The sequence below is a fragment of the Mixophyes fleayi genome, chromosome 11 (genome assembly GCF_038048845.1).
Source record: "Mixophyes fleayi isolate aMixFle1 chromosome 11, aMixFle1.hap1, whole genome shotgun sequence".
In the NCBI taxonomy this organism is placed as follows: domain Eukaryota; kingdom Metazoa; phylum Chordata; class Amphibia; order Anura; family Limnodynastidae; genus Mixophyes; species Mixophyes fleayi.
Window position 1 is genome coordinate 34661548 of NC_134412.1, and position 26278 is coordinate 34687825.

Sequence of the window (26278 nt, forward strand, 5' to 3'; positions counted from 1 at the left end):
TTTCAGCGACAGGGCCTACCAAACAACTGTAGCTGAAATGATTGGTTTGTTTGGGCCCCCACACCAAAAAAGCTATTCATCTCTCCCTGTACAAAATAAACAGGCTCTACTGAGGCAAGATGTCGTCCTCATCCTCAACCTCTGATTCCTCTTCCCTTACAGTGTGTACTTCCTCCTCCTCACACATTATCAATTCGTCCCCGCTGGACTCCACAACCACAGGTCCCTCTGTACTATCTGGAGGGCAGTGCTGTACTTGATTGAGGAATTGATAATTCATTTTTATGAACATCATTTTTTCAACGTTCTGAGGAAGCAACCTCCTTCGCCGCTCACTGACCAGGTTCCCCGCTGCACTAAAAACTCTTTCCGAGTACACACTGGAGGGGGGACAACTCAGGTAAAATAGAGCCAGTTTGTACAGGGGCTTCCAAACTGGCTTTTTTTCCTGCCAGTAACAATATGGACTGTCTGACATGTCTATTTGGATGGTGTCAGCAAAATAATCATCCACCATTTTTTCTGAATCAGTGAACTTTGTAATAGCAGTACCACTGGACTTATACTGCTGAATCAGTGAACTTTGTAATATATCAGTACCACTGGACTTATACTGCTGAATCAGTGAACTTTGTAATATAGCAGTACCACTGGACTTATACTGCTGAATCAGTGAACTTTGTAATATAGCAGTACCACTTGACTTATACTGCTGAATCAGTGAACTTTGTAATATAGCAGTACCACTTGACTTATACTGCTGAATCAGTGAACTTTGTAATATAGCAGTACCATTGGACTTATACTGCTGAATCAGTGAACTTTGTAATATAGCAGTACCACTGGACTTATACTGCTGAATCAGTGAACTTTGTAATATAGCAGTACCACTGGACTTATACTGCTGAATCAGTGAACTTTGTAATATATCAGTACCACTGAACTTATACTGCTGAATCAGTGAACTTTGTAATATAGCAGTACCACTGGACTTATACTGCAGAATCAGTGAACTTTGTAATATAGCAGTACCAATGGACTTATACTGCAGGATTGTTTTGGGATATTTTTTTATTTTTTTTATAATTACTTTTTTAGTAATTTTTTTTATAACTTTTTTTGCAATTTTTTTATAATTTGGGAATAATGGGGAAATAACAATGCCCTTAGAAGGACAGAGCACAGGACACAGCACCACTGGACTGAACAGGACACAGCACAGGACCCAGCAGCACCACTGAACTCAGAAGGGCAGAGCACAGGACACATCACCACTGGACTGAACAGGACACAGCACAGGACCCAGCAGCACCACTGAACTCAGAAGGACAGAGCACAGGACACAGCACCACTGGACTGAGCAGAACACAGCACAGAACAGCACAGAACAGCACAGAACTGAACAGCACAGCACAGCACAGAACTGAACAGCACAGCACAGCACGAGATATAGCAGGACAGAGGACCACCTAACACAACCTCCCTCTACCCTGATCAATGCCCGAGTGAAGATGACGGCGACTAGCGGGAAATTTATAGGATCCGAGTATTGCGAGATCCGACAGCGGAATTATGACTCAGAGCCTCGCTTTCAGTTTTGCAATTGGCGGGAATACCCGGATCTGTCTCGGATCCGGCTCAGATCCGCAATGTTCGGATGGGCTCGGATTTCAGAAATCCGAGTGCGCTCATCTCTAGTTGACATGACAATAAATCCTACCCCTCAAGCTGCCCTCAGTTGCCCAGATGTGATCCTTGACTATACTTTGTTCCCAGCATCAAATCTAAATCCTGTTGTATACATATAAGAAACATTACCAGAATGCGCATATATCTCACTCATTGCAAAAACATTCATTCAGGCACTTACCATTTCCCTCATTTACTATTGCAATATCATCTTTACTAATCTTCTTGCAGCAGCTAGATTGATTTTCCTTGCATATTGCTCTTCCACTGCAGATCCATACTTTTGGTCTCTATATTGGTTGCCTGGTTTTTACCGAAAGCAATATAAAATACTTCTTTTAACATACCAGGCCATCAACAAAACTGCACCAACTTACATATCTACCCTTGTATCAAAAAGTTTCCAAATCGACACCTCTGTTCTTCACAAGATGTGCTTCTTCAATCCACACTCATTACCTGCTTCATTCTTTTTCAGGCTGCACCCACTTTGTAAAATTCTCTAACTCACCCAAGACTTTAAACTAATCTTCAAACCTTCAAGCGTTCTCTGAAAATCCACCTCTTCAGGATAGCTTTTCAAGTACCTCAACCACCCTTTTAACTTCCCTAGGGTACCCTATTAGAAATCCTCTACACAGTTCACATAAGACTTGCATGCTTACTTTCTATAACCAGTCAACCTCCTGACCACCTGACCAATATGTGTGGCTGAATCATATAGCCCACTAAGCACTTTCTTCCTTTGCAATGTGGCTGGACCAAAATGAAATATATAGCACAAAAGCACTACAGAATATGCTGGTGCTATATAAAGAAATATTAATAATAATACTACTAATAAAAATAATAATATAAGTGGCCCACTTTCTGACCACGTGCAGAGTGAGTTCATGCAAAATATGTTACGCAAACTAGCGTATGTCCCATTCTGCATGAGTTCCCATGTCTGTTGGCTCTCTTCAAAAAAAAAAATTCGGCTCTATTTGCACTCTTTAACCATGTTAGCCTCAACAAACAGAAATTTGATATAGCAATCATTCCTGTATGTATAATTCCTAAAATGCAACTGGTTGTTTTTTAAAATGTCAATAAACATAAAATATAGTAACACCATTTCTATTGTCTATTCCCTTGTGGTTAGCGTTACAGCCTCACAGAACTGTAGCCATGGATTGGAATCTAACCAAGGCCTTATCTGTTTGTAGTTTGCATATTCTCCTTATGTTCTCCTTGGGCCTGATTAATTAAGGAAAGTAAGGCAAAAAATGAGTAAGTTTTCTCCTGGAGAAATCATGTTACAGTGCAAGGGATGTAAATTAATGTATTATTTTGCACATTAGTTAAATACTGGCTGTTTTTTCATGTAACACACAAATACTCAATAGCTTTATTTTTACACTGAAATTTAAAGTCGATCTAGAACATGCCCTACCCCCAACTATAAATCTGCATTTTAAATTTACATCCCCTACAGTGCAACATGGTTTTGCCAAGGACCAAAGTTATACTTTAAATAATGGCTCAGGTTCCTTCTGTTTACCACCAAACTTACAGGTTAATTGCCTTCTTGCAAAATGGACCCTAGTATGAGTGTGCTATATAAAATAAGCAACAAGAATATAACAACTTATAAAACACAAGTTAAATTGACATTTTAAAAACTAAATTGTAAGGGCACATTCATAACGTAATTTAGATATCAGTTATCACACCATGGCATTCAGTTAACATTATAAACATATTATAAGTCTGTGCATGAAGCTAGAGGCAGAACTAGCGAGCAGTGGGCCCCCGTGCAGGGAAGCAGGGAGGAGGGAACCGGGATCCACAGCTCGCTAGCTCCTCGTGCAGCTGGCCCCATTATCTCCATGGGCCCCAGTGCACCGCACCTGCTGCACCAATAGTAGTTCCACCACTGTATGAAACATTTGAAAAACACATTAAAAGTGAAACACTATAATCCAATGACACTCACTATTAAATCCACACAGCCCGCAGGGTTCTTAGATAATTTGTAAACAATGTTTCTCTTTAAGATGAAGACAACACAATTAAAATGTGTGTTTATGGTACAGAGCAAAGCCCTACATCTGGTGAAAAGACAAGTTTTCTCCAGAGCTAGGACTTCTCCCTATTTATTAAAGGCTAACAGAGGCGGGAGCTGTCACTGGGTGTCGCCGTCAATAGACTATTTCCAGGTGCCTCTGGCAAAACTTCCCCATGCAGAACACTGCAAAGCCTGTTTAAGAAGGACAGTGGTGGTACAAGTACTGCTGCTGTCCTCCTGTTGCTATCGCCATATCTGGATTCTTACCACCACACTATTATTATAAATCGGGTTACATTATATAAATATCTTTATTCATCTGAAAGGGCACTATTAGTTTGATTAATATCTACAGGGGCAATATATATAATAATCATATCTAATGGGGTAATATATTTCTTTTAGTTTCCTGGTACCCATTGGCCAGAGCACAATGTTACTTTCAGTTGGGTATACAAGTCGCAGGGTCATAACCAAGACTTTTATATTTGCATATTTTTCTGGCGTGTTTTCCAGCTGTTATGTGTAAAGGGAAACTTTATTATTTGCAATTTCAAATATTATTGTACAATAATTTATTTTATTTTTATTTATACTTAGGCCAAAAAAGAGGTGTGTGTGTAAAAATAAATCACTTTCCAGAAGACACAGATTATGATCACGACAGTGCTGAATATCTTTTACGTAAGTATGTTTTAATGTCACTGCTGTTACACATGGTTTGTATATATGGCTGAATGTGCTACTTTTAGTTTTAAGGGTAAATGCATCGGTGTAGAACTCTCCCATCGGCATTTCCCTCCCCACAACAGTAGTAAAAAGTAGGGTCCTTAAACTGGGCTCCAACCATTTTCAGTATACTGCCACGTTATAGTCCACACTTACATCAGTTTTCCAGCTGTCAAGGACTATCATACCATTAGAAACTGGAAAGTACTGCTCCAATGCTGACTAATGAATAATTAAGTCCAGATGGCACCTGATTGGATAAATGTGACACTTATATAAATAGATAGCACCTGAAATTAATTATTCAGCTAACCAATTTTGAATGTGCACTCGGCATGACTCTAATCAACATCCACATTATTATTAATGTTATTAATATAAAATATTTATGTATATATTTTTATCTATGTAGTAACAGCGGCATTACAGTTTTTGACACCTTTAACCACTTAGTCTGAGACTTCCTAACAGCTTTCTTTATTCACATAGTATTTGAGAAGTGTTGTTATATTATTAGTTACAAAGTTTATCACCTATAAATGACAGAAAGAGGTGTATTTGTAATATATTTATATATATACACATATATCTATCTATCTCTCTCTCTATATATTATTTATATATATATATATATATATATACATATATACATATATATATATATATATATATATATATATAGCATTGCTATTAGTGTGCACTATATATAGATATACTTATATATACAGAAACATTACAGCAGGTAGTGTTATCACTGTTTGTACATACGGCAGCTACACACCACCAGCAAAAAATTTCAAACATAGTTTCACCATTATAAAGCTTAGCAGGTTGTGTGCGCACACAATATTTGAGGCTACAATAAATATTGTGCAATAGAGTTAAAGATGTGGAGCTGAAACATATTGCTGTGCCTAGACTTCTAGGTGCCCAGGCAAAATGTTAGTATAGACCCCCACCACTTGGGACAGTATGTTTGCACCAATGAAAAGGGGCATTGCTGGGGCAGTGCCTTGTACATCTGAAGTGCCAGGGTGGAGCAACCCTACACCCATTCCCTAAAAACAGCACTGCATTGCTGCACACACCAGTGGAATAATGTACCCGCTCACTGCATACTCCTCCCTGAAGATATCAGTCGCCTCCTTTATCTCCCCATTCTTTCAGGGCCCCTTATCTGAGGGACATGAATAACAGCTTGTGTAAAGGAAACTACATAGAACAATATTTTAATTGATAGCAGCCAATCAATCTTTTCTTTCTTCCAAACTGTACTAGAACAACGTGGATGTTTGAACGTCATTTCACATAGTGGTGCTTCTGAAACCTGAGTCATCCTGCATCAGTATGAGAGGAGCCTCACAACTCTATTGTGTTGTTAATGGATCCTGCATCTTCCACCTTATATGTCTCAGTCTACTTCTCTCCATAGCCCACCCACCATTTTCCCGCCAACATCAAGCACTGTCCCAGTCACATGTAGCCTAGAATTACTTACTCAATCAGACCAGTGAATAGGTGAATGCCTCTAAAAAGATCAGCACACTCATCTCCAGAAATTTTGCTGTGAACGTCCTGATGTTTTATTTGGCTAAAGGTTGTTCTATCCCCGGTCATTTCCAACATGGCCACACAATATGCAGGACATGAAGATTGATAGCAAAAAGTTCTTTTGACTCTGTCAAATATACTGTAACTTAAAAATGACAGATAGAATCTGACTGGTTGCTATGAGTTACATAACCTTTTCATAAGTATCCCAATTGTCTTGGGACAATATTATTCTGGCTGTTACAGAAAATGCATGTTTTATCCTTTCTTATGCAAGTCCTTTTGCACCATATCACAATACATAATGGGACTTAGTCATTAAGGCACGCATACTTAGCGCATCAGGCGTTATTTTTAAATAGCACATAAATTGGCTGTGCATACTACCGAAGTCAATGATGAGTGGATCTAACGATGCATGTGGTGATAACTACGGGTGTAGGTTTACTCAGACATTGCCGGATACGAACAATTCCAATGTGGAATATAAAATCTTAAAAGAATGCACAGAAAAAAAAAATAAGCAATTAACGTTACCTGTCAAAAATGTAGGCATTTATGATTATAAATGGAATATTTTATATATCTTTTCCCCCTGGAAAACATTTATTAAACTGTCCTTAATGGCTACTGTACATAAAATACATCTTTACAGTTACGTGTTTTCGCAGACAAACTCAGACGTCAGCACTAGTCTTCTGAACTTTAACTAGTTCCCCCAGTTTGAGCAAGAGAGACGGCAGAAAACCAATGCACTTTTCTGTGTGCCTGAGTGTGACTTGGACATGACTGCAGGGGAACACCCTTACTGTATATTGCTCAAACCGACTTGGACATGGCTACATTCTGTTGCGTGTCGTACTGTTCTAAACATGTGCATCGTGATTTTTGCAAATGCTATGCGCAAAACCGGCTGTTACGTTTCTTAATGACTCAGGCGCAACAAGTGCAATGTTATATACAGACATTGTTTGCTCTTAAATGACTTCATAACATGGTATATGGATTCTTATAAATGAAGACTTTGAAAGTCATTATTTACATCTGATTATTGCAGAGAAGGGCAGAAATAAGACTCCATTGCACAGAGAAATATTATGAGATGAGATAAAAGATTGGATACGGTGGATTTTCAAGGGTGCTTCTTGCCATGCACGGCCATTCCCACTCCACAAAATGAATTGCATTCTGCACCAGTTCAGAGCTACTTTTTAATGGAAAAAAAACAGTCCCATGTACAATGAACTGTTTAAATAAAATAATTTAAAAAATCATCCTCATCCATCCTCAGCACTAGACAGCCTGGGTTGTTTTCCACTATAACAAGAAGGTGGGGTCCCACTGTCAAATTGAAAAAAAAGCCTCAAGATAGTCAACCCAGGGCTAATGCCTCTGTGGGGCTCTACCTTATTTCTCCTGGGTTGTTGTAGCTGGGGTAATTAATAAGTTTGGGACCCCTAAAGTGGCAAATTTGCCACCCTAGTGGTCCCAGTATAATGAAGGGTCTCGAATACCCATTATACCAAAGAGGTAAAATAATGAAGACATGTAAACAATTTTCAAATGCATTTCAACTGAATAAAATTTTTGTTAACAAATAAATCTTCTTTACAAATGATTAGCCCTTAGAATAAACACCCTAAAAATGCTCATAAAATAAATAACCCATCAGCGCACTATGGCCGACCAATGCAAAATCACCATAGACCAGCCAATCAAAATCATTTTCCCACAGTGGCTAAGTGCACCAATGGAAAATCAAGGTGCTTTGCGATGCGTTTCTGGGCACTTTGTAAATTACCTCGAAAAAGGCGTTGAGTACATTCTGTGACATTGTCTTCCAGAAGCAACAGTTAAAGAGCAGATCTGAAGCACCACCTTTTTTCTTGTTGTCTTTCCAGATGAGACCTTGTCTTACATGTGCATGATACTTGCCCACCTAAGTCTTCATCACTTTCCTATTAACTGTAGGTAGAGGTACTTTACTTTCTTATCGGACAGTAGTAAAGAGGGAAGGAGGATAAAAGGCAGAGGGTCTGAAGGGACCATCAATGTCCACTAATGGCTGTATGATGTTTAAAAAACAACCACCTCATTGTGTCACATAGTAATGCCTTAAACCAAAGAAAGAACATTAACCAGACACTATTTTCACATTTACTTAGCTGTGCCCAAAATATTAATTTATTCATTTATTTTTATTCATTTATTCATATATATTTACGACCCTTAGCATTTTTCATTTTTTCTATGTTAGTTTTCATTTCTTATTGCAATGTTAAGAAATTACTTAACATAGATAATTAATAAAATTGTTCAGATTGTACAGTGACTCCAAGAAGAGTCTGTCCTGGTGAAGGGTCTTTAGTAATAGTGATCGTGATCACATTACTTCCAGGTTCTGACCTGGCTTATACACTACACATCTGCGGTCTGCTCAGCAAACAATTAGTAATAGGAGGGAGCAGAGGAGAACAATGCCTCTCAAGGAGGGATCAAAGATCCCAATCCTGCAATACTCTCCCAATACGATAGACTGATGGTGTCAGCTACCAGGATCTAGCTCTGAAGCGGTAAGCTTTTCGGTGTTTGATAAATTGAACCAGACCATAGTTGCCATTGGAAATTATGGGGACTGCAATATTCTGTGATAGTTAGCCTAATGCAGGAGATGTCTCCAATGTTTATGCATGATTTAAGGGTTGATGTATAGGCCCTTAAGAAACTAAAATGAATGTCCCAACATATTAAGGCAATAAACACTACAATAGCATAGCACAGCATTGCTTAATATTGCTCGCTGCCACTGCACACAGAGTTATTTTACAGAAATATAAAGCTTTGATGCCTGGTACGTTTAACTACGTGCTATTACTGAGGCCTGTGATATGGTGATGAGCAGAGTGATGATCTGGAACAGTTTTAATGTGTGAATATATATTTTAGCAAAGTTACACCAACACTGCCCAATATAACAACATACCTAATTGACAGGCACATCAGTAGTACCTTCAATAGCACTGGCATTATCAATCATGTGGTACAGCGCTGCTACCCCCAGGGTGCGGGTTTGAGTTGAAGCAAATGTTTCTTTTCTGGGAACGTGCTGTAATGATAAAACTCTAGCAATAATGGAGTTGATTCTATTGACAAATATGGCCTTTAGGTTATATTATGGAGAACTGTTATATCTTACAGGATGGTGGAGTCTTCATTTAGGTGCATGGATATGGACGTTGCTCACATGGCCCATCTGTCTGAACTACTAAAAAAAGGAGCAGAGTATTACTCAGATGTGATTTTGCAAAGGATTGTCGATCCCTATGTCTATTAAAGTGGCAACTTAGAGTGATTGTGTAACAGAGAAAAGACAGGGTGAGGTAGTGAAGGATTAACCTATCCTCAGTCAAGCATTCACTCTGCACTGCCTGTAGTGCCTGCATGAATGGTCCTTTCAGTCCTCAGGGATCAAAAAATGCATAAGTCACATTAAGTAATATTTCAACATTTCATTCTGTCTTGTTTACAGTGGACAGTATTGTCTCAATTGGTTATTTTATAAAGTCTATGACACCACTAATGTGTGTCCACGATTTAGCATCCAGGAGTATGTGAAAAGCATTAAGTTGTTAGTCTAAGTGCTTTTCATTCCCTCTTGTTCTATTTTTCTAAACATGGATCAATAAAACTTTGCTTTTATTTTATAGAGGTGAACTGCGTCAGTTTGAGTGCAGCTTCCTTTGATGCTGTGGGAAGTGGGTTATTAAGATATCTGTACCCTGTTTTCTGTACAATGAGATTAACAAGCAATGTCTGGGTCTAATACTAACAACGAGGGAGTTTTAAGCAGTGCCCAGTGCATATTTTCCCACTAAGATCTGTTTATACTTATTCTTGCATAGTAACAAATTAAAACTACTATCAGGAAGGTGCTCAGGACGTGGATACCAATCCACATACTTTTATTTCATGTCTGAAAAAAATGTCATTATACATTCTGGTCCATTTATCAGTTTACATTTTGATTAGAACATAAAAGCCAAGTGTATTAATATATATACCAATCATCATACTCAAGTATTCTCAAATAAATGAGTTAAGAAGAAAAACTAATATTAAAAACATATGTCAACATAAACAGGAGTAGAATATACAGTACAGCAAGCCCCTACCCCAAGCTGACTTAATCTCTTGTCAAAGGCATGCTTGCACAATACTGTGTCAAATGTCCTTATCACCTGACACTGTTCTGGCAGCAGGGGGGGGGGGGTGGTCATTATAGAGGTAAAAACACAATATGTAACTGGATATTTACCTGGCTGGAACATTTGTGGGGTAGCTATGTAATTCTCAAAAGTAGTCTCAGAACAATGCGTGTAGAGTCCGCTTCTTACCTTCCATAGGAAACTGTCAGGTGCTATTGCTCCAGGTCAGGGAGCATGGCGCCCCAACATAACATACATAATAGCACATGGCCACATTTAATAATGCTTATATGAGGTATGGATAGGAGTAGAGGGTTTCAGTCATAAAAACCTGGACTCATCATTAAATGCCTTCTTCTTCATTAATGATGTAATTGCATGCACTCAGTAAATCTTAACAGTTAAAACCTCAAACAATCCCCATCTGCTACCAGTAATTGCCAATTAATTGGAGGAATATTCCCTCCTGGTGCAATAATGGCAATCAGGTAAATTCTCTCTATATAACATGGTTGCATCCTACTTACTAATAACAGAATATTAGGACTACCACAGCCTCCGTTTCTGGTGAAATCTGCACATTGATAATTAGCATTTTCCCTGTTTTTTCCAACTTTCTATAAATGATTCATAACTCTGTGCAGTGTAATGGACTACCATAGCAACTACAGTCACATGACACATGATGAAGTCAGTATGGAGGCCTTGGAATGCCCCTCTGACCTCTGTGTGAACTGGGCACTGTGAGATCTTCCCCCTCCCTCTATCCAGCAATAGTTACAAATAGGATAGGGTTTATATTTGCAATTTTTGCACATTTAACAACATAATATAAGTTCACATAGGTGGGTGTTACCTTTAACTATGTTTGCATATGTTGTATCCACTGTATCCTGCCTTTTCTGAATCCTACCATTTGTTTAGCCATTCAGTAGCTGTCTGCCACTAAATGTTGCCACTCAGTTTACAGCCAACTAGTATTTTTAAGTACATTTATTTTAGGCATTACCAAATATGTCCCCGATAGTGTAATTAAAATACTTGTTACTATGTCCTATATTGCATTTCCTTACATGTATCTACAATGAACTTCATCTAATTTCCTATCCAACCTGCCATTACAGAAACATTGTTTTGTTGCATGCAAATAATAGTACATACTTAATGGTAGTTAATAGTTTAATGTTAAAAATAAGCAAATATGTAAACCCTACTATTCTATGCTAACTTCATGGTCACTAGTTAAAAAAAATAATCTGAAAAGCTCAAGACTCAATCCTAGTTTCTATGGCACAGCACTAAAACATTTAGCCAACTCAGAAAATGTCCTATCAAACAACAATTTCCTCATACTGTTTTCAGCCAATGTACATATTTATAAATCAATTTCACTAATCCCATTTTGTTGCAAAATTCACTATACATAAGTTTCGGAATACTTATCTTCTTAAAAAGAATAGCAAAACTAAGAAACAACCATGGTCTATTAATAAACTTAGCACTCTCATCCCACATGGGTTACTTTAGATATCTGTGTGCTAGGGGAGTGCTACTTACAATTATCTGTACTTACTTCTGTATTTCACTAGCAGCATTTAATGGCTTGTTCAGGGATTTGTGAAAATATATTTCTTACCATTGTATTTTATGATCTTTGCAAACACAGATGAAGAAAATGTATTTAAAGGGGTTCCCATCATATATCTGAAATAGCTGTAAGGCTTGGCAGGAGGACAATGAACCTGGCCAAAGAGGAAATCACATCAGTAAATGTGAGACAATGAAGTGAAACATTTCCATGTTACTCCCTATTTGGCCAAGTATGCCCCACATCTGCTAACCAATTATGTTAATTAATGCAATTCACCCAGGGATATTCATCATCTTTAAGAGATTGGTATTCTCTTCATCTCCTCTAATCATTCTCCCTAAAATGATTAGGTCCCAGTAGTAACAACTCAGTAACAACCAATCAGATTCTAGTTAGTTTATTTAGTACATTCTACAAAATGACAGCTAGAATCTGATTGGTTGCTATAGGCAACATCTGCACTTTTTCAAACCCTGCAGTTTAGTATATATACCCCTAGGTATTACATTTTCATCATAATTTATCAATCCTGACTAACTGTAACAATTGGAATGCCCCTTTTTCTCTGTATCACTGCTAACATCTTCCTAATCATCATTATTATTTATTTATTTTTTGCTGATATAGCACTGTGTGCCTACAAAGGAACTTACTTATATGTTTTTTAATGATCCTGTGTACATTTATTTGAGAGGATGCTATTTCAATCTATAAAATAAAATGCTTCTTTGAGCTGATAACGGTTAATTGAATCATCTCTGTCGCTCTTTTACAAGAGCCTTCATTACAACAAAAGTAAAATGCTATCATACATTCAATTATATCAGTTTTCTAGTTATTCTAGTTATTTTAGTTATAGTAGGTACCTGTTTGGAGGTAAGAGGTAGTAGCAGAGAAGTGAGTTACTCTAGGCTGCAGAAGTCATTAGTGAAACACGCTGGACACAACACCCCAGATAACTAGATCTATGTATTTCATAATAACTTATCACCACCCAAAACTAAATTTTAAGACATGGATGGCGTTTTCCTTCAAAATAGGATAAGGTTATAATTTTTGACTTTGATAAAAACTTTTCGGAACTAAGAGGTTTTTCTCATGCGTAGTTAACAAAATCTCTTGCAGGAAATCAGTGAAGATGCAGTTTAATTAACTGTTGTCTTGGTACACTATGTTCTTTAGTTTGTGCCGTGGTTTTCATTGCAAATCACTTTGCAATACTGTATGTTACGACATTATATATAAAATTTTAGTACCAAAATTAATTACAATAATTCAGAAACAATGGTATTCTCCCTATGGTCTCCATGAAATTTACCACTGAATTATAGATAATATTAATGATGATTTAATATTGCTATTCCAAAAAACTTCTTACAGATTTATCTTTTATTCCCAGGCATCTGATCTATTATAGCTAACTGCACTGTCTTGGCACCATTTGTTCCTCGAGTATGCCTGAAATATGGGGACTTATCTCTGAATCTGCTGTGTGAAGTGAAAATTTTTTAATTATTGCAGTTTTAATGTATGCATACATCAGATAAGAAAAACCTTAGATGTTTCTTTGTGACAGTAAATAGTTCTTAGCAAGTAGACAGTCATTTTGCATTGTTAGTTGTAACTTTTATCAGGATATGCACAGAATAAGGACAGAAAGTACATTGAGTACATTTAACCTGATGTTGTAATCTGCTTCTAGTTTCCTGTCCAACTTCAAAATCTATCAACTAATGTATGAGAAAAACCAAACTGTCTTTCATGGGATTTGCTTGGTACAACTCTTGTTGCTTCGTTTCTGTGATGGTTCACAAATCTGGGCTAGCAGTTCAATTTTCAGCAAATTTTGAAACTTATTGGGCGTGAGTCATTATGGAGAGCAAGGCAAAAGCAGGGTGCAAATTAGTTTATTATTTTGCACATAAGGAAAATACTGGCTACTTTTTCATATAGCTCACAAGTCAATAAGGAGAGCAAAGTATAAGAAAGAGTAACTTTGCACCTGGGCAAAACCATGTTGCATTGGAGGGGGATGTAAAATTTAAAATGTGGAGACAGATTTATAGTTGGGATAGGTCATGTCCTAAATAAACTTTAAATTTCAGTGTAAGAATAAAGCTATCAAGTATTTGTGTGCTAGATGAAAAACAGCCAGTGTTTAACTTATGTACAAAATAATAAACTAATTTACACCCCTTGCATTGTTACATTGGTTTGTCCCGGAGAACATTTACTCCATTTTTTTGCGTTACTCTTCACAATGACTCGGGCCCAAAGACTTGATAGCTTTATTTTTACACTGAAATTTAATGTTGATCTAGGACGTGTGCTACCCCAACTATAAATCTGTCCCCACATTTTAAATTTACCCCTCCCCCAATACAGCATGGTTTTGTCCAGGTGTAAAGTTACTCCATTTTTCGCTTTATTTTTCTTAATGACTAATGCCCATGGTGTTGAACAAAAATTATAATTTGAAAAAAAGTTTTGACAAAAATATAATTTATCATGCAAATTTGTTCAATGTGTTTTCATGTTTTTGGCAACTTCTTGTTCAGGGATACTTTTTTAAATTTGTAATCTGTGGTTGTGTTGATCCACAGAAAGGTATACAGACCCGCCTCTCCAGTAACTGGAAATTTAACTCATGGAGGAAAAGTTTCTTAACCTAATAATGGCAACACGATCTAAATAAATGTGTAAATTTGACATTGCAGGTTATTTTTTCACATATATACTGCATCAAAGTCAATTACTCCGATATATCACTATAACAGGAAAACCAACAGCACCGGTTCAATTGTTATAATAAGTGCAGGGCAGAGTACCTCCATATAGTGATGGAGGACAATAAAAAAATAGTGTGCCCTTTTCCTAAAGCCTAAAGCATTCATCATCAGCAGCTATTTATATAGCGCCACTAATTTCACAGCGCTGTACCGAGAACTCACTCACATCAGTCCCTGCTCCATTGGAGCTTACAATTTAAATTCCCTAACATATAAATACACACAGACTGAGAGAGTCTAAAGCTAATTTAATAGCAGCCAATTAACCTACTAGTATGTTTTTTGAAGTACGGGAAGAAACCAGAGCACCAAGAGGAAACCCACCCAAACATGCGGAGAACATGCAAATTTCAGACAGATAAGGTCATGGTTGGGAATCAAACTCATGACTCCAGTGTTGTGAGGCAGAAGTGTTAACCCCTAAGCAGCCATGCTGCCCAAAATTGTGGTTCATGTACAATGGCCATACTAAGTATTATACTGAAAGCTGTAAAGTAAGTGCAACACACTCATTTTAAATACATATTTATTAATTTATTTACAGGGAATCTGTATACTCCAGGTATCATTCAAATAATTAGTTTCAGTTGCGCGGCGGAGCTAATTTTATGAATGAATCTGATTTCAGAGCCAAGAATTGAAGATTTATCCCTTGAATATTTTGTATTATATGCTGTGAAGATATCAGGTTTTTTGGCCTTATTCTACCCCTTCACTCTGGCTGGCCACCCACAGTTGCCTTACTATGGTAGGGAAGCCTACCCAGTACCTTCTAAGGTTCAAAGAGTCACTCAGGCAAATGCAGTTAGAAAGTAAAACAATACATTTATCGTAATAAAAACAATCACTAGAATATTATATACAACCAGTAAATAAATACCAGGCAGGTTTACCACATCATCTGTCCCTTACCCCACTAGCTTAAGGAGTTACAGTCACCTGGCTGTCCTGACTTGATTACTGATGACCCTTTACACTACTTTTTGATGTCACAGGGTCCCCAGCTGCTCCTTGCTTCCTGTAGAGAAAGGAGGGTGAGAATTAATGTAGCTGCAGCCCCGTCACATGTATCCTGGAATCTCATTCTTCCCCATAACCCACCTGGCTTCACTTTAAGAACAATGAATAACAGTTTCACTGCAATATCAACAATATACAATAAACAATATACATATTTACAATGAGCTACAATGTCCCCTTATCCACATGTAATTAGAAACTGCAGTTGTACTCTGATGAGCTGGGGAACAAATAGAAGGGCTATAAAAAGTACATGTCATAATCCACATTTTGTGAGAAACGAGGGACAGGCTGGTTAAGGTGTTATCAAACTCGTTTTTACATATTCAATTTAAAATTTGTTGAACAAGAGTATTTAAAATGAAACAGAACCATGTTCATATGATCTACAGTGCTCATGTTGTCATCTCAGAGATTGGGATGATTGTACCACACATTATTTATTGATGCACCTGCCCAACAGCAGTGTCACTGGAAAATATTTCAGCTGTTTGCAATTCATATAAGTGTTATAAAGCTTAATTTATTTTTAAACTGTCAAATTAAAAAGGTTGTTGATATGTACAGGATTTACACCACTGTGAGTGAAGTATTCAAATATTGAAAATCACAGCCACTTAATGTTGGTTTTATAATCATATACTACACTGCACTTTCATACAAACCAAACTAGTACCTTAGAGAAAAAAAACAGCATAGAAAAATAAAAATTAAAAAGTCCTCCAAATCCCGTCGGGGGAGTTTGGAAGAGTTTCATTCAACTCTTTTATTCAAATTTTCCTTCCTAAAGTAATCCACAGGGATTAAAAAAAGAAATAAAAAAAAGAAATAGCTGTAAAGCGAATATATAAACTTAATTGATCTAAAACTGGGGAAATGACAGTCAAATCATTTTGATTTGGTTGGGGTAGGACTGGCAAAACGTAAATCCAAATTCTGCCAGAAAAACAAGCAAATCTTTGCCAAGTGCAGAGCAAGACAATTTTTTTGTAAACAGTTGTGAAAGTTGTGCTCATCTCTACCTTCATCGTCCCAGACCTGTTAATAGCCTATAAATTAGATGAAATGACAATTTACCAATACAATCTAGAATGCCAAAGCTAAAGGAAAGCTCAACAATTGTATCGCCAGAACTTTGCACCTATGAAAATTGGCCTGTTCCTTCGCAAAAAAAGAGCAAAAAGTAGATTGTGTGACATGATCTATAGATACCTGTTTTTGCAAACTACAGAATAACCCACATTGCATTGGCTTAAGGATATTTGAAGCTTAAACAAATTGTCTGGCACCTGAATTTCCTAATCTTTTTGGTTGCTCAAATATGGAGGAAAGAGGGGACATGTGCCAATCTTTCCTTCATAGACACATTTATATGTATAGTGCAATATGTGAATATGTACTGCAGATACACAATGACCTTGTAGATCATTCCAGTTTTGTCAAGGTCAACTTTCAATGCCTGTATGTTTTTAAATAATGAGTAATGAAAAAAATTAAATAAAGAAAAAAAACTATAATTCCCCCAGCCCTTGTGTAAAATGCACATATTAAGTATCCCTATACTCACAGAATTAGATAAATAAGTTCCACTGGATTATGCTTTGGTTTCTCCAAGTATGTAAAGTTAACTGTGATAAAAATGATGGAAAAGTGTATTTTTGGCTGTTTATGCTTGACAAAAATGAAACTCTGTAAAACCATGAAAATCAGTCTGGTCTGGTCTGATCATTTCTCCACCTCACCTCCAGTCTTGAAAAGATTCAAAGCCACATATAGATTGCAATTGCATGAAAAGTTTGCAAATATATGCTAAGAAAATACAAGATATTGCACATAACTAAACTACTGCAAAGCAACACAAAATAATAATAATAATAATAGTAAACATAATAATAATAATAATACTAATAATAATAATAATAATAATAATAATAACAACAATAATAATCTTATAAATTTAAGAGCCTAATAGACAATTTTGGGACTCAGTAGAGGATATTATCCACACTGATGCATGCATACTATACTACGCACCAGAGTTAAAATAAGGACAATTTAACATGAAACAGGGACAAGGGATTTAGATCCAAATAAGGCATTGTACAAAAGAGAAATAATTACAGTTGGTGGTATCAGTGGCGGGTAAAAGTATTTTGATACTCTTGGAAAAGATGAACACCTGTCTTCATACATGCATGTGCAAACAAAGAGAACAAACCACATACATAGAACATAGCATATAACAGTTACATAGTAACGCAGAACAACTACCAGTTACACAATCAAAAACAGAAACAAGTTACATAGTCCAGCATGGGTGGGAGTATTGAGGAGGGATGGGGAAAAACAGGGAGCTACTATAGTGAAGCTGGCCTGAGCCCATGAGAATGGGTTGAACAAATAGGACCAGATACACTGAATGAGGAAACTAAGAAACCAGGTGGAAGGTGTTACACCTGGATGTACAGGTGAATAGGATAGTGAATGCTGGAAAATGCAAAGAAAGAGAGCCCTGCTCACAACATCTTATAATCTAGAGGGGGGGTGGGGCAGACACAAAGAGGGTGGCACTGAGGGTGGGAGTTGGGGTTGTATGCGGTTTTTCGATTGCGAAAAACCCAACACCCACTTTACCTACACATAAAAACGAAAGTGTTAAAAATCTATGTAAATCTTAATAGACTTACCTTTAAATTGAATGTGCAGATCACCAATGGAGCATTAAAGCATTAAAATTAAGATTAATAAAAGTCGCAAAGACAGTAAACAGTAGGGCGGGACAGCTCTTCATTTGAAATCACTTGCGTCAGCATACTGGTCCATCGATGATCTGCACAGTCGGTTTAAAGGTAAGTCTATTAATATTTAAATCAATTGCAGTTGGGAGAGGATGAGACAAGGGCACAGGCTTCATCCCCCAAAGACGGACGTGGCAGATGACAGGTTTGGGAGGGTAGAGTGATAGGGTTGACATGGGGCAAGAGGAGTCTGAAAGGAGGAGATTTCAAGGCAGATGTACTTGATTTTGGAGGTGAATTGAAAAGTGAAGTCAAGGCCGGAGAGGGAGGATGAGGCAGACGAAGGAGTTAAAATGGGCAAAGAGTTATGTGGGCTGGAGAACTGGGAGGAAATGAGAAATTTGAAGTAGGAGCTACGCCTGGAGGAAAAGCCTCTTTGTGCCCAAGCCCTCTCAGCATTATGGGTGCATCCTTTAATTTATACCATGAGCTACATGTGAATTGTCTGCTAATTTCTCTGTATAATTGTTAGAAAAGTGTGATGGAGTATTTTCTTCCCCTGTATTGCAAGCAGCAAAAATGGACATTCAACGCCCCTGACTGAACTGAAATGAACCAGAAAGCTCAGATATTTTAGTGTAGTATGTGGGTTTTTCCATTTCACCAATCTGTACATCTGGGGCCTGCTTTAGATGCATGTTGTGCCCCCAACATACATTTAAAATTTATTTAGTAAAAATGTGGTTTTACATGTGTTTTTTGAGTCTCACATATCTCAAGATACTTCCAACTCAAAACACAACAAACTTTATAAATCAGTCATACAAATGCATTTACTAGTATCCAGTAATAGCATAGAGATGAGGCTTGACATTGTTCATTATAAATGCAGAAGTTGCTTCGCCCTATTTCTACACAATATAATGAGGTGTCAAATGCCAAAGAGAGAATAGTGTATTGACAGCGTTAGTAATACATAAAAAAATATATAAAAAATTCACATTTCCCATATGAAATGTAATGAAATACAAACACCCAACATACATTGTCTTCTTTTCTGCTGTACTCCAAATGGAAATGATAAATTAGAATAGACTGTAAGGCGCTGCCAGGTTAAGAGATGGTTAAATCTAAACAAGAATGGATTTGCAATACAGAAATGCATTTATTTATGCCTGTGAAGATACAAGGTTTTATGGTCCAATTCTACCCACTTCACTCCGGCTGGCCACCCACGGGTGCCTTCCTATGATAGGAAAGTCTACCCAGTACCTTCTAGGATTCGCATACTCTCTCAGGCAAATGTAATTAGAAAATTAAACAATACATTTATTGTAATAAAAACAATCACTAGATTATTATGTACACACAGTAAATAAATGCCAGGCAGGATTACCACATCATCTGTCCCTTACCCCACTAGCTTAAGGAGCTACAGTCACCTGGCTCTCCAGATTTGATGACCCATGGATCTCTCTGAGCTGCATATGTAGACTCTGGTAGAGAACGACAACTCAAAACCAGACCTTGCTCCTTCCAGTAGTCAAATCACAGAATGAATATCTCCTCCCCCTGAAGTGACTCCTTATATCTACAGTCTAATTTCCACAGAGTTTTCCCCTCTCTGGGCAAATCCTTGGGCCTCTCCTTGTTAAACATTGGTCAGTGCTGGGCAAGGGGGAGGTTGGAGAGGGGAGTGAAGATGAGCTGTCCTTCCACAGAACCTCCCCTGCTAGATGGCCTGTCTGGACTAGTCTTGTGAGAACAATGGACACTAATTAGTTTTCCTCCTCCAGTATCTTGCAACCTGATCCTTACCCATAACCCCCTGGTTTCACTTTAAGGACAATAAATAACAAACTCACTGCCACATCACCAATATACAATAAACAATATACATTTTTACAATGAGCTAAAATGTCCCCTTATCCACATGTAATTAGACACTGTAGTTGTATTCTGTCGAGCTGGGGAACAAAAGCAAGGGCTATAAAAAGTACTTGCTATAATCCACATTATGTGGGAAACGAGGAACAGCATGGTTACAGTGTTATCAAACTAGTTTCGTCCCAATGCCCCACAAATAAACTTACACCCAACTCTACGTATTTCCATTCTAAGATCATACTTACTAACATTTTACACCTCCACTCCTGTTAGTTGTTAACAAAGCTAGATAGCATACAGGACATGTTTACTTAATGTGTTTTTACCACTTATGGAGACAGTAATCAATATTCATTAGACTGTAGCCTATGACTCTTCTATGAAGCAGTGCCTCATGGATATTAGTCAATCCTCATAAATAGTAGTCATCAAGTACCTCAGTCATATCATTGATCCCTAGTGAATTTGTAGGCTGGATTGATATTCTGCTTTCTGCATGTATATTGGCACAAAATGGCTGCCTCCATTGTGCTCTTTAGATAACCTATCATGTTTTTATTCAGTTATTTCAAGTATATCATTTATGATAGGTTTTTATACACATTAATGTCTATTAGTGAATGTGCTTATCCTTTAAAGGATACTTCCTTTTAAACATAAGTTATGACAATAATACACAGTATCCTAACCTTATCTTCCAGTCAGTTACAACCTTCATACAAATGTCAGCTGCCATGAAATTCTTCTAGTTGATGATGGGGTTGTTACTCTCAAAACATACTTTATGTAGATAGAGTTCTTCTTTCACTTATAAAGATTACAATTTAAAATTAGCTGTCAAAATGTATGCACATTAATTTTAAGGCAATTTGCGAAACACTTTCTTAAAAACTGTACTTTTATGCTGCAGGAGAATGGCATATATTAGATCTGAAGTTTTAAATATAACAAGGGTTTTAAATAGGTACAGGTGGGATACATTCTTCAAAGGAAGAGAAGTGTTAGAACACAAGGACATGCACTGACACTGGAGGGAAGTGGCTTCAAAGTAAATTTGAGGAAACATTGCTTCACAGAAAGAGTAGTGGATAAGTGGAATAGCCTCCCATCAGAGGTGGTAGAGGCTAATACAGTAGAGCAATTTAAACATGCTTGGGATAGACATAAGGATATCCTTACAAAGAACTGAGGATCAAATAGGGTTGAGGGTCACCATAGGTTAAAAAAAAAGGCAGACTACATGGGCCAACTGGTTCTTATCTGCCGCCAAATGTTTCTAAGGTTTGAAATTTCATTTGTTTACATGCATTGAGTGTTATGCAAAGATTTTTGGTGTTTTATATTGCATACCAAATACAGTAGTAAACATGGTTCCCACCTTTTGTAGGTAACAGTGATTTAACTAAAATCATTAGATGATAAAATTAAAAATTCCTCAACATTGTATATATATATATATATACAGATTTCACAGCAGATATATGCAAAGAGATAACGCAGAGTTGGCCAAATTGAAGGGGGAAGTCAACGTGGCTATGCAGAATACAGGGGATGAGGTCAGGTTATGGTGTGACGGGTATATTATAGGGTATTGTCACTAGGTATACAGCTAGGCATCTCCTCTGACCTGGGGTCCAGTTAAGATTCATTAAACTCATCTGGCTGCTGTTTGTCTGATTTTAAAATGTATTTATATATTTTATTAATTTCTTTTACACTGCACTGTCCAGCTTCAGCCGCTGGACAGTGTATCTTAGGTAAGTAATGGTACAAACTGAAGGTTTTATTCCTTCGTCTACAGTTTTAATGTACAATATGTGGTTTAAATTCACAGCTGATGGTTGTGCATTGCTTTGTCACACATTTAGTAAACTACCTGGGCAGTAATGGGCAGTGGTGGGCAGTGAATTGCAATAGATAAATAGATAGGATAGATAGATTAAAGAATAGATCTACAGGATATTTTACATGTAGTCATGTCACTCTGTGGAATAGTACTGTTTAGTCACCTCTTTTTTCTTGTATGCCAGGTGTGGTTCGTGCCTCAAGCATCTTCCCTATCCTCAGTGCCATGCTCCTATTACTTGGGGGCCTTTGTGTTGCTGCCAGTCGTGTTTACAAGTCCAAGCGCAACATCATCTTAGGGGCTGGAATTCTATTTGTTGCTGCAGGTAAGAACATATATCCAGAACTCTACAGACTGAGGTTAAAAACCCAGACTGATACCATATTCATCATCATCATCATCATCATTTATTTATATAGCGCCACTAATTCCGCAGCGCTGTACAGAAAACTCATTCACATCAGTCCCTGCCCCATTGGAGCTTACAGTCTAAATTCCTTAATATAGACATATACAGACAGACAGAGACTAGGGTCAATTTTGATAGCAGCCAATTAACCTACCAATATGTTTTTGGAGTGTGGGAGAAAACCAGAGCACCTAGAGGAAACGCACGCAAACACAGGGAGAACATACAACCTCCACACAGATAAGGCCATGGTCGGGAATCGAACTCATGACTCCAGTGCTGTGAGGCAGAAGTGCTAACCACTAAGCCACTGTGCTGCTATATTTTCTCAGAACTTTGGCCTTAAGTTACACATTCTGTAAAGGGTAGTTATAAGACACTTTTAATTAAATTGTAAAGGCCAAATAGGTGCTTTTAGATATCACTATATATTTAATTATATATGCTAGATTAAAAAGTTTTTCTTAAAAAAACCTGCTGAAAAGTGGACAGGTGCATCATTATAACTTTACAGCAGTATGATAACAAATATATTATTTTTCTATTTTTGGAAGCATGATATGCCTTGTATTTTAACTTTGTTGCTTCTATATTAATGACAGGTTTAAGCAACATTATTGGTGTTATTGTTTACATTTCTGCCAACGCTGGAGATCCTGGCACTAAGAGAGATGATGAGAAGAAAAGTCATTATTCGTATGGTTGGTCCTTTTACTTTGGGGGACTTTCTTTTATCATTGCCGAAATGATTGGGGTCCTTGCAGTTAATATCTACATTGAAAAAAACAGAGAAGCTCATTGTAAATCACGTACTGAGTTGATCAAAAACCCCTCAGCCATCCTTCGTTTACCAAGCTACCGTTTTCGATATCGCCGACGTTCTAGATCAAGTTCACGCTCCACCGAACCTTCTCAGTCAAGGGACACATCTCCCGTAGGAGTCAAAGGGATACCTTCAACTGATATTTCCATGTATACCTTGTCAAGAGATACCTCCAAGGCTAATGTAAGCAGCCTGTATAATACAGAGCGTGGAGATCACAGTTTTCTACAGCTTCACAACTGCTTCCCTAAGGAACCTGGGGTCACCGTCACTGTCACAGGACCAGCCTCAAACACAGGCACCCTGGGCAAGGATGGCTCAAACACCAACACTCTAAACAGGAAAACCACACCTGTGTAGGTGGTCCCAAGGCTAAGGTCTTCTAAGTGAGTGTGAGAGAGTGAGTGTGCAATGCGTGTGACAGGATGAACGTTTTAGGTTGGAGATAGGAGCCATTTTATGCCATGTAGCTGCCAATTTCTGGTAAAGAGGTGTCGGGAATCCTAAAACTCTTTATCGGTGAAAGAAATTTTGGAACCAAATGGTAAATGTTCTGAAACCTGCATTATATTATTTTGATAAAAAAAAAATATACTTATTAAGATATAATGTACATTTTAGGATGTTAATTAACAACTGTTATCTTTAAAGATAAGTTAAGGTTTATCCAATCAACTATTGTTTAACATGCTTAGGTCAATGTTGCTGTTAAGCTGTAGTTCCTCTCACAATAGTTCTGCAACATAATAACAAAAGAAAACAAATAAGCAGTTTAATATTCTAATGAAAACAAATGCCATAAATACATTTATATAATCATTTTATTGTAAATGAAAACTGACAAGGACAAGTGTAGAACAGGCAACCAATATCCAAATAAATAATTAAGTCATTGCTCCCAACTGTAGAGAGCTTCAGAATTGGAATTAACACATATTTGACAAATAATGTGTTTGCTATAAGCCAAAAAGCTTTACTTAGCGGGTGATAGAAGAATATAATACAGCCTCAGAACAAACGTAAAGGTACTTAATGTTGAAAGTTGACATAGGCAGATAGTTGATCCTGTTGCTGACATTTGTCTTTTATACAGGCAGAGACTTATGTAGCTCAGCTTAAGTGGACTTATTATTGATTACTCCATGGCCTTTGAAGAATAACTACTCATTTGTGTATAGTTAACTGTAAAACGTCGCCGGAGCCTTACACGTTGTGCTCCTGCATGCATTGGTTATTACACTAGAGGAATTCTCAGATCTGCCAAGAACAAATGAGTGGAGATTTCAGACCAGTTGTCGCCATGAAGTCTCATTACACAAGGCTCCGGCAGCACTTCGCTTTAAAATGAATTTCCGCCATAGTGTCTTTTCTGAAAATTACAAGTAAGTGTCTATGCTAATTCATTGATTAGATAAACTCTGTTGTCAAGTGTATCAAACACTTGCCTGAAGGGTGGAAACAGTCTCTCCTTAGCTCTTTTTACTTGCTGGGGACAGAATTTTTCAACATCTCAGTTACATGTTAAATACACTGTACTAGACTGTGTATCTTAAACTAGGCACTTATACTGTAATTTGCAAAAAAAATTCCTATGGTTTCTTTACATTCAGTTATTAAAAAATAATATATAGAGGTGGACTTATCTTTTGAATTATTCAGGATGGTATTCCCATTTATGAACATGTGGAATATGTAAGCATGTTAATAGGTGAGTAACATTCTAACAGACATGATAGGCCTGAGTCATTAAGGAGAGCAAAGCATAAAAAAGAAGTAACTTTGCACCTGGGCAAAACCATGTTGCATTGGAGGGAGAGGTACATTTAAAATGTGGGGACAGATTTATAATTGGGATTGGGTATGTCCTAGATCAACTTTAAATTTCAGTGTAAAATAAAAGCTATCAAATATATCTGTGTTCTATGAAAACCAGCCAGTTTTTAACTTATGTGCAAAATAATAAGCTAATTTGCACTCCTTGTGTTGTAACATGATTTGTCCAAGATTAATTCTACTCCTTTTTTTGCCTTGCTCTCTTTAATAACTCAGGCCCAACGAGTCATTAAGGAGTAGGGGCAGGTTTCTGATATGATTTGAACTGCATTATTATATATAAACCCTGACTGTAGTTGCTTTTTTGAGAGATTTTGAAAGCTTGTGCTGGGTTGTTACCTTCAAAAGTCCGTTAATATTACCACTACACCGAAGCTGGTGGCCAAATGCTACCAACAGAATGAGCAACTCCAAATTTAGAATATAATAGCAGGGAGAGAGAAAAAATGCTTCAACTTTGAAACTTTATTTCTCCTTTAAATGTATACACACATTATATATACTCCTCTCTGAGCTCTGTTCCAGCTGAAGTATTACTGAAGAAAAGACTTTTCACAATTTCACGCTCTACCCTATAATAAAAAGCAAAGCAATAGGGAGCTCACAATAACTCCCTTTGTCTTCTCCTTCAGCGTAGGGATAATGAATCACTGCCCAGCATTCGCAGCTTTATGTTAAGAAGGTAACAGAATATGACCGTTCTATGGTAGCAATCACTGGAGGATTTCTGAAAAAAGCAGCTTTATTCAACCATGTTTTAAAAATAGCTGCATTCTGCTCTGTACCTGCATGTAAGGAAGAAAAACCCTTCCGAGATTTCATGCATAGAGATTTTTTAAGCTGCAGCCTTCACTTGTGTATGTCCTATCCTGACATTTCAGTACTGAAGATGATTAAATGTGTAATTTAGTATTGAATACAACTGTTAAATGTTACTGCCTGGGAGATCCCGGAGGGGAGGTGGGCATGTGAGGATAGAGGGAGCGGGGCTCGGTGAATCACACCATTGTTGGCCCCGCCTTCTTGATGCATTACCGTTGGGGCTGGCCAAAGTAACGTGATTCCCCAAGAAGGGGGGGGTCTAAAATCTGCCCACTTCACTAGGAAGTAGGCAGATG

General features: G+C 37.4%; 1 protein-coding gene across 1 annotated transcript in view; it reads left to right on the plus strand.

Moving 5' to 3' along the window:
* Positions 1–24749, plus strand: part of CACNG8 (calcium voltage-gated channel auxiliary subunit gamma 8) — an 84353-nt gene extending 59604 nt beyond the window's left edge. Inside the window, exons 3-5 of the mRNA XM_075191262.1 lie at positions 4340–4423; positions 22280–22420; positions 23107–24749. Coding sequence (XP_075047363.1) covers positions 4340–4423; positions 22280–22420; positions 23107–23687 — 806 coding nt within the window. The 3' untranslated portion in view covers positions 23688–24749. The remainder of the gene's footprint in view (positions 1–4339; positions 4424–22279; positions 22421–23106) is intronic.
* The last annotated feature ends 1529 nt before the right edge of the window (positions 24750–26278 follow it).